Source organism: Scophthalmus maximus, chromosome 16 (genome assembly GCF_022379125.1).
Source record: "Scophthalmus maximus strain ysfricsl-2021 chromosome 16, ASM2237912v1, whole genome shotgun sequence".
NCBI lineage: Eukaryota > Metazoa > Chordata > Actinopteri > Pleuronectiformes > Scophthalmidae > Scophthalmus > Scophthalmus maximus.
In genome coordinates, this window is record NC_061530.1 from 17,830,381 (window position 1) to 17,848,007 (window position 17,627).

A 17,627-nucleotide genomic window follows, 5' to 3' on the forward strand; every position below is an offset into this window, starting at 1 on the left:
AAAATATCCCTCTGATTGATAACGCATGCCCCCCCCCCCCCTCCTTGAGCACCTCGTGTGCCATATATCCACGGCACTGTGCCTGTGTACGTACATGCATTCGTCCGGCTCACACGAGATCGGGTGATGGCGCTGGCTCAGTAATCACTCGGGGCCTCGGCGAGAATTAGAACATTCGTTATTGGAATGATACGGGGGAGAAGGGCTACGTAGGCCTCGCCTCTATAATGGCGTAGATAAATACAGCACAGACGGGCCTCGTAAAGGAGTGAAGTGCAACATCCCTCACGGAGATAACTGTTAATCTATAGCCGTTCAAGTGTAAGAGCCGTTTTTAGTCAGTCTCCTGGCTCAGCTCCAGGGCTTAACCGTTTGAGCGCTGGAGGTAAAGTGTTAAACTGAAGCATATACGTTCATCTGGATCCCATGGCAGCAGGCTTAGGACTGTTACTATAATATATACTGTGAGGGCTTCTTCTCTCTTTTCCCCCTGTCATTCATGATTAGGGTGGAGCGATATACGGTTGAAATCCTACTCATGGTATTAGAAAGGATATTTTTCTGATATCAAAACGTATGAAATATTCCCATGCACCCAAAAAGTAAGATTTTTTATATTTGAACATTGCACAGAACCTTTGATTTTGGCAAACGAAAGTCAACAGTTGCAATAATCTATTTATGATTCACATCTAAAATACCACATACTGCCTGGTCAAAGCTTCTCTGTGGCCAGATTTGATATAGAATTAAAATAAAGATGATTGGGGGCAGGAGTTGCTGGGTGGGAAGCCAGTTGGGGATCACCACCTTGTTGCTGCACCAGTGATTCTTACTGGTTGGTCTGAAGTCTTGCCCTTAGGACGGCGGGGGGGGGGGGCATCAGTGGGGGACCCGTCCTTGGGGAAGCTACTATACCTGTTGGCATCGTTCTCAGAGGAACCCTGGCTCAAAGACGTTGAGGTGGTCCGCATCCGTCGTGCTTCGTCCAGCAGTCTACTGACCTTGCACGATCGCCCTTACCCTTACGGCACAGCGACCATTCCTTTCTGCCGTTGAAACTAGCAAAAGTAGAGTTGGACTAAATTGCATTGGTCCTAAAAATTGGGGAACTGAACAGAAATGGAGACCCCTTGGATCTGACATACAAACCAGATCAGATGTGATTTTAAAAAGGCTTGTCACGCGCGTTGGTGTTATGCTTCTCCTCTCACTCTCCAGTTTCAACCAAAAATGCCCTTTTTTAGCCTGGAGAAAGAAGAAACCTTCATTACACTATATCCACGGCCCTCACCCCAACAATGAGGGTTTTAGCCCCTGTAATTACTTTCTATTTCTAAAACCATCCGTCTTCGCTCGCCGAGAGCTGACAGACTGAAGCGTTAGCACGTTGTCAGCGGCTCGTCAGAGGCCGCGGCTCTCCGTCGCCCCTCCGTATTATCTTGCAGCCCTCGGTCCGGCTTCCCCGGATGGGGTTACCTCTCCGCGCTCTTTGGAGGAAGTGGAGGTGTTTTCCTGTTGTGCCACCGGTCCAGCTCAACTTGGAATGGGGGGCCTCCTGGTTTCTCACCGGGGGGTCTCCTGGATTCTGGGTCACAACCCAGCCCCAGGCAAAATCGCCTGGGCCCCCACGTTGGCTTCTCCTGCTTCGTTTTCACATTCCACAGTTCACCTTTTCTTCCTTTCGGCTCCAACCTGTTTCTCATCCTGCCCCCACCCCACTGGCGCCGCTTGCCATCGCCGCGAGCTCGTGCAACTGGTGCCTCACACACCTCGAAAACATCACCTGTTCGTCATGCACGGCCCTGCTGCCTCGACAGAAACGGGCTGCACCGAGTTCCATTTTCCCGGCGCTATTTATTTAATGGATGATGCAAGGGACGCAGAATGGAAATCATGCATTCGACCATGTCTTTAACCCCACAGCTCCTCCCTGGCCGCCTTCCCCCACATGCATACATTCTCATCTCCGGTGAGCATAAATCATTCTGCTAACTTGTTATTACCAAACTCATTATTTATTCTCCAGGAGGTTTAAGGTGAAGCAGAAAATCCCCATCAAATATTCAAAGCTCCTAGATGTGAGTCAGCGAACGTAATCTTCTCCTGCCGGCATCTGTTGCTCTGCGGCGCGGCGATCCAGGAAAACATTTTAAAAAGCCGGAGAGATTGTGCGAGCCCGTTTGTAATGAGTTCATGTCAAAAGATGCGATAAGAGGGGGAGCATTCACACATTGCTAACCTCCGCTTCTTCTGTGGCGGCAGGACGGTGCAGAGGGTGTGAGCTCGCTGGCGCGCTCTCGCCGTGGCTTGGCGCGGAGGCGAGGGGAAGCGATGTGACGCTGCCAGGCACTTTGTATTCTGAGCTCGGCAGTGGAAGGATGGAGCGAGGGAAGCGGGAGGGAGGAGGGAGAAAATGAAATGGGGTGGGGGGAGAGCTTGGAGACAGTGTAATCACTTCCACACTCCCCGACACTGCTGCCTGCCTGATGCTTGACTCTTATCCCCGGCATTCTCCGCACTGCCCCTCGCCCAGTATCTCACTGCGTCTATCTGCCTTTCCCCCCTTTCCCTCCGTAATCGGCCCAAACAGAAACGTGAGCCCGCACGCCGCACATGCGTTGCACATGTGCGGCACTGTTTCCCTGTCTCGTTAACGTCCCGTCGGGCCAGGTAAGCCTAGAACTCTTGACTCCGCGTGCACCTCAACCCAGTTTAGCGTCGACTGTCAAACGTTTGGCCTTCGTGACGTCGCAGCTATCGGATTTCACACGGAAAAGTTGCGCGTCGGTCGACTCCTGCCCTCCGCGGCCCGTAGGCCCCGGCACGGAACACTGCAGGAGAGTACTAAACTGTAATGCAATTCGGCGCGATGGCGGCCCCCCGGAAAACCGACACCGGCTCTGTGCCGCGGGGCGCTCGACGGCGTCCGCGGCGTCCTGCGTTTCACAGCGCGACGGACTGCCAGCCGCCGTCTGCGCCGGCTCCGCTGGCTAAGACGCCACCTGCCTAATTTTGGCTTCTCCTACGTATGCTCGGATTTGAACAGAACAATGACTCCTTTTCAGAAGTTGTTCTATTTTAGAAAGTCCCAGGCGGTGTACAGTCACAGCTCTCAGAAGTGTGCCAACCAGACTCAGACTCGCGGCTTTCAACCTGTCAACTTCGTATTTTAATTGTGTGCGTGTGTGTGCGTGTGTGTGTGTGTGCGTGCGCCGTGATTTGGAAAGCAGTTGTGCGACTTGAATTATTATCGGTGCGTTGATACGCGCGCCCGTCTTGTGGGTATGAGGTGGAAACATTGTGCAGGATCAAAGCGGACTTTGTGAGTAAAGATTCTGGTTTTGACGCCGCGCCTGACACCGTCTCTCCTCGAGCGTTTCATCTTGTGTAAATGTGATTCTGTTTGGTTAAAGTGAGGAGACAAACGCATTGTAATTCATAATGTAGTAACAAACACACACACTACAGTACAGTGCAGTACAGTCGCCCAGCTCTTTCCTTGAGCCTTTCTCTTCTCAGTTTAATCCCCAGATATATTTTCACAGATTCACCCCCGTTTTCACCTTTTTGTGAAAAGCTAAGGCTGCTAATATTCCATATTTGACTCCTAGTCAATAAATTCCATGAATACGGTTAAACCAAAGAATGAATTGATCTTATTATCAGATATGGTGTGTGTATAGCCAAAGCCTGATGTTCAAAATCTATTGAAGAACACATTTATGGGCCACATTACACTGGGGGTGACGTGTTCCTCCATGAACACAGGGAATCAAACCGCTGATACACCGTCATCCTGCATTAAACACCCACTTAGTGCACCAGATATTTGAAAATAGTCCCCAGGAAATGCACTATTTTCACCGGTTGGAGTAACTCTCGAAAAGAAAAACTAGCAGTTTTAGGAAAAGACTGAGTTCTTCAACCGCAGTTTGTGAACTGTGCAAAGACGTGCAGTCGGTAACCATGACACCACGACGCTCACTTTTACAGGAGCTCCCTCGCGACTCTGTGACAGTATGATGGAAAACAGATGCAAGTGAGAGCTGCTCAGGGTTAAAAGATGAGCTGAGGCTCGTGCCAAGAGTTTTGAAACAATCTGCGGTCCGTCGTCGTCCTCGCCGCCTCAGCGTGTTTACAGCAGGACGGGGCTGATGGATTGTCGGACACTTGATAAGGGTTCACGCTGCATTGACGAAAAAGAAGGACGCTGGTTTTAACGTTGATAAAGAGAAGGCACCATCGTCTGGTGAGATTTTAACACGACAGGAAGAGTCGGCGTCAAACGTCAGTTGGTGAAGTCAATAACGCTGCATTGGAGCGGAGGATTGTTCAGGAAGACGAGTGCAAGTGTGTCTACAAAGAGAGAAGGGGGAAGGGATTGTCTTTCTTTTTTTTCCTTTTTCGCCAGCCCATCATTTTACAGCTGTGTTTCGTGGAATAATCTGAAACTGGGCTTTGCGTTATCAGTCTTGAGCCTTTTAGCCATTTTTATAAATCACAAGCTGAGCTTTTATGTTTTTCTTCTGAGCTCTAACATGCCAGTTGCTTCTTTTCTCAACAAGAGAAACAGCAGCGGCGGCGGCGGCGGGATGTGTGCCAGCAGAAATGAGGCTCGTAACCGATATATCTCTTTAGTGACAGTCGGCGCGGCGTGTTCAGCAGACGGAAATGTTTACATTGAATATTTTCGGCGGCTCGATGTCACCATGGTAATGGTCCCAAAGACAAAAGCCCACAGCCTTTTGTCATGGGTAATTATTTGCCGAGCAGTCCGCTCAGAGCTTTCCATTTGGCTCCGAACTAATTCACATTTAATTCTGCTCTCGTGCATTTGACACAGGGCTTTCATTTTTTGCTTTTCAAATATTTTTTTTGCTATTCAAATCAGTCTCGAGTGACGAATTTAAAATGGTTTCAGTTCGAGGCAAGTGGGTCTCTGTGATCTTTTTGTGGCCCCCCCCCTTCAGATTATTTCAATACAAGAAGCTGAGGAGAAAGGATGAGGCGAGCTACAGAGGGACCACGTAATATGGCCTAATGAAGGCAGCTTCGCCGCGTACGCGAACGTCCGAGAGACACAATACCTTGAAAATGAGCTTCGGTATTGAGCCCGAGTTTAAGTGTCTTATCTCCCCCCGGAGCTGATGAGACTTTGAGGACTGACTTGGCAGAAAGAGGAAGTGGCAGCGAGCGGTTGCCAAAGCCGATCCCGCTGAAGAGTCGTCTCCACACGCTCCGTCTCACACTCCGTGTAACTGCGAACAAGTGGGTCAGAGAAATATGAAAAAGTAATGTGAGCGCCGTGTCTGAGAATCGCGTAGACACACACACACACACACACACACACACACACACACCCCATGTGATGACATTAGATACAATACAGAGCTCCAATTTGGGTTATATTTAGTGGCTAGGTCTGACTGTATGGTCATTTGTATTAATGGAACATAAATCAATCATTTCAAAATGTAACCTCGCTTTTTTCACACTCTCTGGGCAATAATCACAATGGGTTCCGCGTCTCGGGCTAATTTTTCTTGCCGTATACTCTCACCACACTCGTGCGTCCCAGTGGTCACAAGTCATCGGAATTTGCACGCGAAAATCCAGGTATGAAACGCACCAAAAAGCTGAATTGTGGATGGATGGAAATGAAGTTGTTCCAAACCACCAGGGGAGTTGTGTTTTTATATTTCACCACGATCACCGCAGCAACGAAAAATGATGTTTCAGTCCTAAACTGAGCAGCACTGAGAGAAAATAATCCGCTCCAGGCTAAGTAATAAAATCTCTCCATATCTACAATATCTGAAAAGCTGAATACGACATCTTGTAAGTGGTTAAAATTATTCTTACATACTCAGAGAATTGCCTAATATGCGGAACAAGGCATTTGGATATGAAAAAGGAGTGTCTTCAAGCTGCAGTGTGTAATATTTAAGAAGAACTTATTCACAGAAATTGAATATATTGTCCATAACTATGTGTTCACATATGTATAATCACCTGCAACAAAGAACCAAATGTTTTTCCGTCAACTCTGAATGAGTTAAATATAGTTACATGCGGTGGACCCGACCTCCGTGCGAGTCGCCATGTTGCTACGGCGTGATGAAGACGGTTGCTGCACAAAACGGTTCCCGAATACGTCGCGTCCGCGTTGAATTCTCCGCGCTGCGGTAAACCGGAAACGGAATCGGCGGTGCGCCACCATGAAGTGTCCCCCTTCGGTCGCTCAGTTGGTCGCGGTTCGCAGCTTTACCACCAGATGCCGCCAGAAAACTACAAAGATTACACGCTGGGGCTTTAATAATTAAGCAACAAATAAAATAGACTTTCAATCTTTAAAGGAAAGATACACATAGCAGTCCACAGAGAAACAAAACAGTTTGACTAACTACACAGGAAGACATATGATACAGTGGCAATGATAAGTTCGGTGGGTTTTACCATTCAACTCTGCTCATCACCTTGTCAGACAACTTTCTTGCCAACGTTTTCCAACTTTGGGATCAAATCATACAAGCGGTTGCAAATGGGATATTTCTGACTGCGTCTGTTTCTTTTCTTACTTCTATTTTTTGCTCGCTGCACTTCATCACTTCTCACCCCTGTGCCGATATGCAGCCTGGCTCGGGAAGGGAGCGAACTCCCAACTCCTCGATGTCTAAAAGGCATTCCGATGGCTTGGATGTGCCTCCTGCATCCTTCTTACTGCCCTCCGTCGCTCTTCCACCACAGTTCGAGAGGGTGAATTATTCACAAGCAAGTTGCCATAAAGATAAAGCTTCTCCCCCCCTTATGCAATCAACCGGGGACTTGCACTCGGCACCAAGGAAAGAAAAAAAAAGAAAGAAGGGTTCTGTTAAAAACACTTCTGATAAATTTATAAGAACATCCTGCAAAGCTAACTCTATAAATTTTTTACCAAAATCGCACACAGCGACGTTCAGTGGTGAGGCCGGCGTCCAGCTGGGAGATTAATTCATACATGATTTTATGTAAAAAAAAACAGTTTTTACCACAATATTATTCTTGCTCTCCATTTATAATAAAGTTCACCCAGTTGCAAATCACAAAGGTCTGATCGTTTTTATTTTTTTCTTCTGTCCAGACATTATTTATGAGGTCTCTAATATTTGAGTGCATAAAAAAAAAATAGACATTTTCCGAGTGTAGCCAGACTTTCAACTCTGATAGATTGTCATGGCAACAAGCCAACACTTTTTTTTTTCCCTGGTGTTTGAGGCTGGAAGTGTGTGTGTGTGTGTTTGAATGCTTTGTCCGTCTAGTAGCCCGGACTGAATTTTAAGACAAATGAAAACAGAAAAAGAACTTTTGTGAGGTTTTCTACAATTTACCATGTTGACGTTCTCCAGCCGGCTCTTGTGTTGTTGATTCGTTCCCTTTGTTGTTTTTCCTCTCCATCTCAGACGAAGGGAGGACGTCAGGCTTTATCCTCCTTTTTTTAATATATATATATCCCTGGGAAGTTTCTAACAAAGTTGTTTTTATGAATGACATAAACTTAAAAACAACTTTTGTTTCCCATCTTCAATCTTAATTTGCAGCTCTCCTCCTCCTCCTCCTCCTTTTTGAAAACAACTTCACATCCTTGTCTACATAATGTGAAACATTCCCCGATCATCAAGCTGACAATTCATTTTCCGTTTGAATAAAGAGCTGACATATTTTCCTTTCTCTCCTATTTTTCATCCACAGTGACGTTGTTATCTTGTTTGTCCCCGGTGTCATGCAGGGTTCTCCTACTTACTCTTTATCAAAAGCTTGTCATTTCCCGGAGGAAAACAGTGGACCTTGTCCTCCCACGTTGTTTTCCAAGAATAGATGACTCTTATCTAGTAATTGTATGTCCCTCAAAATTGCTTCCGACCCCCTACAGTTCCCATGTACCGCTCCAATTTCACTCTGTATTTCCAGGAGCCCGCCCTGGATAGTTTTTTTTTGTTTTTTCTTACTCAAAGTGCAAATATCCTTTTGATTCATTAATAAGACAAATTTGGTTCTGTATCCTAAACAGAGCATGACTCCCACTATTTCTAGCTAATTCCCTCGTCTTCCTCATACCGAATGATTTTCAAAATGGGAGTAAATCAATGGGAACCGACCCTAAATCAAGCGCCAAGGTTCTATGAAAACCATGTGAGAAGAAAGTTTCTTTGGTTTAAAAACATTTCTCTTTTTTTGTGGAAATTATGGCTGCCTATAAAATAAGCTGCTTTTAAGTTTAATTTTTTCATAAGTGTCCATTGGACCAATGCGCCACACATGAATCAAGTTGTGCAAAATGCATTTTTAATAAGGTGAAATCAGGATCGAGTCAGAATCGATCAGTGTGATGAAAAACAATCACGATTTTCTTTTTTAAAAAACAAAACCGTTTGAGGTTTTCCTTTAAAGCAGAGCGTCATGTACAAAGAGAAGCCGGGAGCATACGGACTTTCATTAGAATGAAAGTTTTTGATTTCAGTGACAAAGCCCTTTTTTTTTTTTCACTGGATACATTTTGGCAGGAAAAAAGCTTTAAGCGCAGGTGTTTTATAGAAAACCTTAAATACGACTGTGTTCCTTTCGGTTGAGCTGGTTCCAGGGTTCTGGTGCCACGCTGGCTCTCTGGCACTGACACACTGATTGTCCTTGATCAAATTAGATACTCGGCGTTGGAGCTCTGGTTGCGGCCGCGCTGTAGGGCCACAATGCGATAAGAGCTCGCACCGTGATTGGTTGCACAGTCGATTTCAGTATTTCCGTTTCCTCTGTCGGTGGCAGATATTTGAATTGTGGCGTCAAAGCGAAAGAAGACAGGTAGCGACCTGAGTTGTTGCCGCTATAACGATGTCGTGAATGTAGTGTTTTGATTGGTCATAAAAAAGTTTGAACTTAAACGCAGCATTTAAATACTTTAAGGGTGTTAGGTCAAAGATGATACATGAGATGTTGCGTCGATTGTCCGCCATGTTTGGAATTCCGGGAGACGTCGCGTGACAATACGTTGTCGGTACGGTGTTGTCGGCCTCAGACATGCCTCCGGAGCTATGACAGTGATCCTGTGCAGCCGCGTCGGAGGAGACGTTCACCGTGCGGCAGGAGAGAGGATTTTAAAAAGCTGTAAAGCGCAGGTGTGCAGGGAAAAGTGGCACAGTGAACAAGGATTATAAATCCATTGGACGGGGGGGGAAAGAAAGGTCAGGTGGTCTGATCCCGAACGAGTGAGAGTGTTGGGGTCATAAAACAAACTTTTATCCTGATCGCGACAGTCTGCTGCTGGGAAGCTCACATCTGTAATCCCTGAATTATAAATAGTTGGATCGCTCTCCATCCAACATTTCGAAGCCAGCGCCACATTGCGCTGCTCCCTGCTCGCCCCTAAAACAATGTGATTGTTACTGAGGGAGGTGAATGAGAGTTGAAAGCAAACAAAAATGTCATTTTTGTGTTTCTATTGGAATCCCAGAGTCATTTGCAGAGGCCGTGACACAGCGAGATCCCACCTCATACGTTTTCCCCCCTTGCGTTCCCCCGGCCCGCGGGGGCAGGTGAAGGGCGGCGCTGTTGCTCAACGTGGACAGAGCTGTAAAGCTGCCGAGTTCATCGCAACGGGCTCAACTCCTCACCGCACAGCAGCCACTACTCTAAATCAACACCCCCCCTCCTCCTGTCGCTCTGACCTCCACTGGCATCCACTGACCTGGAAAATATCTGGTGAGTCCGAGACACCAGGCACGGCACTGGCCCCTTTGCTTCGCCTGCAAACAGCAGAAATATTGAGCCAATTACAAGATTATTATCTGGTGCTCAGGGCAGGGGAATGCTGTGGGTGTGTATTTATGCCCGCCAGGCCTCCCTGCAGGAGGAGGGAGGATTAATCAAAGCCTTGTGGGGGGGGGGGGGGAGAAGTGGACAGAACTCATGCCCACTTGCCTCTTAGTCTTTACAACTCCTGTCAATTGACAGACGTTGGCCAAGATCCAAAGCCCTTTTCCTTAAAAAGGGTCCGGGGATAATGCGAGGAAGCGGCTCCTTCTCGGAGCCGATGGCTTGTTAGCTTTTTCTATTTCTCCTCCCTAATTTGCGTGTCACGCTGTCGAAATTATGTGTGCGCACCCGATTTACAGTAAATACGACCTTATGGCGAAATTCTTCGTACTGTTTTCTGGCATTTATATAACAGGCAGACATGAGTCACAGCCTGTACTTTGCGAGTGAAGTCCGTTCGGCGGGGGAAAACGAAAGCAGCGGTGCATCGGGGCCTTTTATTCCAACGTGGTTACTTTATAGACGAGTCTACAAAGGAGCCATTGAGTGATGTACTGCACTTCACTGTGTACATTGGAGTTGGCTTCTTCACGGGGAACAGAGTCGCCTGAATGAGTCCTGGCATCCCTCCGCAGCTAGTTAGTTCCATATGAGAGGAATGACGTACAATTACAACATGTGTTATGTTTTGTCATGTACACAAGCTGTTTGTGATGTTCTTGGTTAATCCCAAGTATTTTTCTCGTTTCCGTCCAGTACTTCGACGCATTGCCAAAAGCAGGGAATTTGATTTAAAGGTAGGCCAGGGTTCATGTGCTGTTTTTTTTTTTTTCGGGGGCCGGCGTGGATGTTTTCCCGAGTGGACCCCGCAGCCTGCGTTTCGTGCATGACTGTGCTCAGGGAGTCGTATTTTAGCAGCCCGATGAAGACATCAAAGCAGAATCTGGAGCCGCAGTAAATCTCAAGCACTTGGAACGGTTTTGTCATCTGTTACATCGCCTATACCCTGCCAATAAAGTTTCATTAGAAAGCACCGTATGTGTCTGCTGTCGAATGGAAAGAAATACCTTAGTGTGGTTCACTTGATTTAAAACCAAGCGTGTCTTGTTCCTTTGCCCGACTAAAAGCTGAGAACTGAGGATCTTTGCTTGTGTAACGATGGTGTCACTTACATGCTTCTTGATTGACGGAAATAAATCAACACCAGGACTGCAACTTACACTTACGTTCATTATCGCTAAATCTGCTGATTAGTCTTTGATTAATCCTTTAGTCTGCAAAAATGTCCAAAACTAGTAAAGAAAAACTTGTTATGGGCACCTTTTCACAAATCTTTTACATTTTGTATTTATTGCACGTTAAAAACTTGGTTTTGGTGAAAGACCTGTGCAAAGTGACAAGACTTGAAGCACCGTCAGTTGGTTCTAAAAACAAAAGATTTGAATTTTAGTTTTCTTTATTACATGTAGGTGTGGAGTTAGAAAGAAATTAGATTAAAGTTCTCTAAGATAGCTCCTAATTTCTGCTTGGGGCTAGCAGTCCGAAGCTAAATTGGCCCCTACTAGCATTAGATAGCCTACCTAGCGGTATCTCCAACCGAATTGTCATCGTTGAGTTGCTTGTGGGAAATGAAGGTGGCAGATATTGACAAGGAAAGGAGAAGTGTGGAATAAAAAGGATAGTGCAATGCTAAATCAGGAAATCAAGATTAAACAATAAAGACCTAGAATGCATCTGTAGCTTCGTAGAAGACAGAACAAGGGAGTGAAAGCAGTATCCTTTTTCATGTGACTGCACTCTGTGCACCTGAAACCGAATTCTTCCAATAGCTATAAAATTTACATCAACCTGACATACATGAGTGCTTCATACTTGGACTTCCACGACGCACAGTGACCCTGAAACCCGCCGAGTGCCCTCGCACCTGCCATACCACCGCTGTGAGTGCACCAACCACAGAACAAGCTCCGCACATGCCATCAAATATGGATGCCTCCTTTTGGTACGGGCTCATTTCTTTTTCATAACACAATAATGTTCTCCTTTCTATCATAAAGTTGTTGGACTGCAGGGGCCGTTGCAGACGTCTAGTGGTTCCACCAAATCAGCATGTGGCCACTACAGGCAGGAAGGAAGTCGAACAGGAAGACTTTACCTGCATGCCAGCGACAGAGAGCCCCCGTCTATCAATAATTAGTCTCCACGTTCTTCATTACTGCCTGGTAGCCATTATCTTCCAAAATGACATTGGGTTTGTTTTAAAGCACCATTGCAGAGTGCAGCCTCATCCTGGACTCTTGGGGCGGTGAGGCAGAGCTAATGTGAGAGGAGAGGAGCCTTGTCCACAGCTGTTGTAGAGGTCGACGACATCGAGAGGACTTGGGAGGGGGTGTCAGGTTATGGTCAACGTTGCCAGCGGATGTCGAGACATTGGTGCGCCCGTGAGCTGCTGCTCTTGCTCTTATCGACCACTTCCTGCATGCCCCCCTCCTTGTGCTGACCCTGTGATCTGTTCCTCACGGAGAAAATCCACTCAACCACATAAACTCGTGTGTTTTGACACTGGCCTGGAGGTATTGACTTACGGCTTTTAGATCTGTTTCACCTCGTGTGCTGTGCTCAACCGGCAGCTTTTATAAATCCTGAAACAACCATATGGAAAACTGGCAAAGACGCACTTGCGCTGTTGCCTCAGTAATCAGAACTCTGACAAGTTCAATCGTCATAATGTCAATCCCGAATATTTTGGAATGATCTCTGATTAGGATTTTTAGCGTGGTCCAAATGTTTTGTTTTCCAACATGAATCCAGTCTTTGGAATAAAGGGAAAAACACAGTCCTCACATGAATAATGACTCCTAAGTCTACAGAAGGAGGCGGTCGTGTGGTTTGATGGGTCAAGAAATCATTGCGCTTTGGCACAAGAGATCAGTGTTCGGTGTCTTTGTGCCTGGACCTAACCCAGCCTTAATCGATGTTGTTTTGTCAATGAGGACTTTCCAGTTGATATATTTTGTTTAGGACTTGCTGGAGAAATCCCTCGGTGAAACCCGCCCTCACATTGATCATGACAGCTGATGTCCTTTGAACATGCACTCTTTTTGTGTAAAGCTTGGCCTCTGCAAGCATCTCGGTGCCCTCTGTCTCATTTCGTTCTGTGCATGTTAAACGGAGCATGATTGTTTACCAGGCAGAAAAACGGCGCCCATCACATCAGAGGAAGACACTCGCCGGTTGGCAGAAGCTGCAACTTTGATTGTATGTCAACGGAACGATCATAAGCAGCACGCTGGAAGTCTTGCGCGCCCTCCGGTTCCGTCAGACATTTCCGATGACCTCCGTCCTTCAGGGGTCTCAGCAGTTCTGTCACGGGCAGCAAACTGCCCCGGGAGCAGCCCGGGCCACTTTGTCAGTGCCAGTCATCGCTTTAAACAGCAGCAGCCCGAGCAGATGAATAATTGACGCCTGCATTCTGTACTTTGGTGAATTTTAAAGCTGTATTCTGTAGAGGCTCTAAATGGCACGGGGAGGGCGCTTTAATCATTCATGAGCTGCTTTTACCCGCTTTGCTGGGAGTCACTGTCCTGAAGGCGGGTGGGCAGAAGGAAAGTGGAGAAAGAGGAGTGGGAGTCGTGGGGTGGCATGGCCGAATGGATTAGCTTGTTTCCCCATCCCTTCTGTGAGTTTGCGACAAAAAAAGGACTTCGACCATCACATGTCATAACCTCAGGGCGTGCCTAGCTGAACGTTTTTGCTCTAAATATACTTTTCTTCACTAATATTTCATTTCATAGGGGTGAACATATTCATGTAGTTACTCAAGTCCAACTGATTATAAAACCTACAAACAGGGTAAGACCACATGTTCAACTCCTGCATCGAAAAAGCTTCTTGATGTTCTCCATTTGTCGAAAAAGGTAAAAGACAGGAAGGTGATCAATTATGCGCAGAGGGCCTTTTGGCTTAAGTATCAATATTTCATAGCCAGCACTACCATAGCATGGATATAGAGATTGATATTCTTCCTGCTGCGCCATATGAGAGTGAAGAATACCTCCTTTCAAATGCGCCCAGGGGAGTCCTGTTGATGTCTTAAGGCCTCTGACTACATTAAGGATCACTTGACGTAGCATCTGCATACTATCGTCGCAAGAATGTCTCTACATCCAGAGACGAGCCCGAAGCGTGGTGCTGTGCCAAAACTGCAAATCAACATTTGGTCACACCTGATAGAGATCAAATAAATAAACTACTGCACATGCACCGTTAGCTTTGTTATTTTTGGTTGATTGGATTCCGAGGTTTTGATGACTTAGCCTGAGTTCATCCACTTGTAATGTTTATTGTAATAAGAGAGGTTGTGTCCGTTGCTTCGTGCCGTTGAGTCAGAGGTGCAGTTCGAAAAAATATCTTACTCCCCCCCCCTTCTTGTTCTCTGTTTTTTCTTCCTAGGGAGCTGATGCCCAAGACGCTGGAGGGCCAGATCACCATGGAGAAAACCCCCAGCTACTTTGTGACCAGAGAGGCTCCGGCGCGGATCGCCGCCATGTCCCGGGACACCAAGCTGATAGTGGTGGTGAGGGACCCCGTCACCAGGGCCATCTCCGACTACACGCAGACGCTGTCCAAGAAGCCCGACATTCCCTCCTTCGAGAGCCTCACCTTCAAAAACAGGACTACGGGGCTCATCGACACCTCGTGGAGCGCCGTGCAGATCGGCATCTACGCCAAGCACCTGGACAACTGGCTGCAGTACTTCCCCATGGACCAGATCCTGTTCGTGAGCGGCGAGCGGCTGATCAGCGACCCGGCCGGAGAGCTGGGCCGCGTGCAGGACTTCCTGGGGCTCAAGCGGATCATCACGGACAAACACTTTTACTTCAACCAGACCAAGGGCTTCCCTTGCCTCAAGAAGGCCGAGGGCAGCAGCAAGCCCCACTGCCTGGGGAAGACCAAAGGCCGCACCCACCCGAACATTGACCCCGAGGTGGTGCAGCGGCTGCGGGACTTCTACCGGCCCTTCAACATGAAGTTCTACCAGATGACGGGACGCTTTTTTGGCTGGGATGACTGAACGTGTTCGTCCGTGACACTGAGGACTATGGGAAAAACTACGATGGACTAGTGAGGGCCACTCAAGGAGGAAAAAAGTTTTGAGAACAAAGTTGTCATATTTCAAGGAATAAGACGTAAATATCGCAATACTCAAAAACATCTGTACTGATCGACAGTACAAAGGGAAAACATGGACATCTTATCAGATCTAGCCTATCGAATTGTAAAGTTTTGCTTATTATAGTCTCGAAACTTACCCCCTTTTTCATCGAAATTATAAATGTATTCTCATAATATTTATGATTCTTTTAATATTTTGTAAAATTGAGGGTTAATTCTGTTAAAATTGTTCCTTTTAATTATTTTTGTATAAATTTTACAACATAGCTCTCTTAATAATATATAATATATATATATATATATATGATTTTAATTCTCAAGAATATAACAGCTAAAACATTATGATGCAAGTACATGGTTATATTTAAAATAGCAAGACTGTTTTCCAAAATATTATAATTGATTTACTCATAAAACCGTGACAATGTTTTAAATTTTACTCTGAACTTTTGACTTTTACTTTGACTCTTTCAGAAATATTCCGACTTTGTTGTCAAAAATCTTATATAGATTTCTCCCCGACAGTGTCCTTATTACTCTGTCGCAGAAACACGGCCTCGCCGCCGAACCATAAGCAATATGTGGCTGTTACGGGAGAGACGGGAGCTCCGATCTCTCCGCGGCGGCAGCCCCGGATATGCAATCTTTCACCGTTACATTTCTCATCATCAGAGCTGCCTCTAATCCACAATCATGGAGATGTTTTCATCTGGGAAAAGACGATTGAGTTGTCGAGGGATTTTTCGTCATGTCTCGCCCTGCACTATCGGAAGAAACTCTTCTTTTCTTTTCTTTTTTAAGTCTGGAGAGAGAGAGAGAGAGAGAGAACTTTGTTATGCAGTGATTCCTTAAGAAAATGTGTTTGGGGGCTTTTGATAAAAAAGCTCCTACTGAGTGATTTAATGCCATATTTTAAACATACATAGCTGCTTTCAAATTTTCTAGCAAAAAAAGGATATGAAAAGATAAAAATATATGTATTTTTGAAATGTATTTATTCAAGAGTTTACTCAACGCAGTATGTTTGTATTTTGAATAACTCCTCATGATTATTTTTTGCTCTTTGATTATTGCGCTCATGCCTTTAGACTTCTTTTGTTTGTTTTATACTGAACGCTAACAAAACGTGTTATCCTCATTCAGGTCATCCATGCTAACGTGTATTTGCTATTCAGTGCGGGGGGGGGAAACACTCGTGTCCACTTTCAGCGTCGGAGCTGCGGCTCATGTTATTTCAAGGGATGTTTCCCCCGAAAACCTTCAGTTAATGAAGTTACAGGCAGAGATGGCACCTCGCGATTATTCAAGCAACAGCGACTCCGGTGGAGGTAAGAGACCTCCGAGGGGCCGGGTCCCGGGCCGCGACTCGAATTTCCTCAACAAGCCTCGTTGTGAATTGAATACACTTGATGTCACTGGCCTTCCCTGCCTCGAGGCGGTGTGTGTGTGTGTGTGTGTGTGTGTGTGTGTGTGTGTGTGTGTGTGTGTGTGTGTGTGTGTGTGAGGGCGCATGAGAACAATGGCTGAGTTGTTTTTCCCTAATTTCTGTCTACTTGTGTTGTGAGCCACTTTCTGAAAGCAGATGTTCCTCCAAAGACACAAAATCAACAGTGTGTGTGTGGGGGTTTTTTTTCAGGGCGAGCATCGGAAAAGAACCCTGATAATCGTGTTACCAATCTGACTGTGCTGTTCTGACTGTCGTTCACCTCAAGTTTGTCGGGAGTTTTTCTCAAGACACTCATTGAATAAAAGATGCTATATGTACATGTTTAATTTACACTGGCCTGGATGTATTTTCTCTTTTTTTTTCCGCTTCTGTTTTTCATAACAATGAGTCGACCTCAAAAAAAAATAAGTCGTACGCACGAGCGTAACAAGATACCAGATCCGCGGCACGGCGCCGAAGGAGGGAACATTAAAGTCGTCGCAGTGCCGCTCGCGCGTCTAACGAGCTCGGCTTCCCGCAGAACCGCCGCAGCGCTCCCCTCGCTTCTCTCATGTCTCCCCTGGTAACACCGGCGCATACTGTCTCTGCTCACCCGCAGCCGGCCTCCGGGGCGGACAGGATCAAAAGGGAGGCGTCGAGGAATCTTCGGAAGACACTTGGGATCTGAGAGGGGGCCTCATTCCGAATGGCCTGGCAGCTCCTATTTTGCGGGGCGACGACGGCAAGTGAAGTGATGCACGACAATGAAGAAATAATCGATCAAATATTCAGATATTCTGCTGTCTTAGAGACAAGGCTACGGTGTTTTCGTCCTCTGTTCATCGTGGCCAAAAACATGGGACTCTATTGTGCTCACACCGTTGAGTCTGGACGTAGGTTGTTGTGCACAACAGAACTTCTGGTAAGGTTTGTACGTTGGCGACGCGATGGCGTCCCCTTAAAAGATGGGAAACGACATCTTCACCAGCTAAAACAAGCCCACTCAACATCATGAAAGCGCCGTGGTCTCCTCAATCTGAATGTCGAATCACTTTCCATCCGTCCGACTCTATATTTGGTCGGCATTAAAGTGGAGATCCATTTAATAAGTTAAGTGTCGGCCCGTCTTCGAGGAAGCAATTTGCCGATCTCCGTCCTGAATGTCAGCCTGAAAGCTTCTGAAGAGATGAAGTCGGAGGTAAGTGCTGATGCATAACGTGCGTATAAATGTCCAATCTTA

The 17,627-nt window shown here is 46.4% G+C and overlaps 1 protein-coding gene across 1 annotated transcript in view; it reads left to right on the forward strand.

The window, feature by feature from the left end:
* Positions 1 to 16,738, forward strand: part of LOC118287410 (heparan sulfate glucosamine 3-O-sulfotransferase 3A1-like) — a 30,844-nt gene extending 14,106 nt beyond the window's left edge. The window contains exon 2 of the mRNA XM_035612554.2: positions 14,239 to 16,738. Within this exon, the coding sequence (XP_035468447.2) occupies positions 14,239 to 14,860 (622 nt within the window). The 3' untranslated portion in view covers positions 14,861 to 16,738. The remainder of the gene's footprint in view (positions 1 to 14,238) is intronic.
* The last annotated feature ends 889 nt before the right edge of the window (positions 16,739 to 17,627 follow it).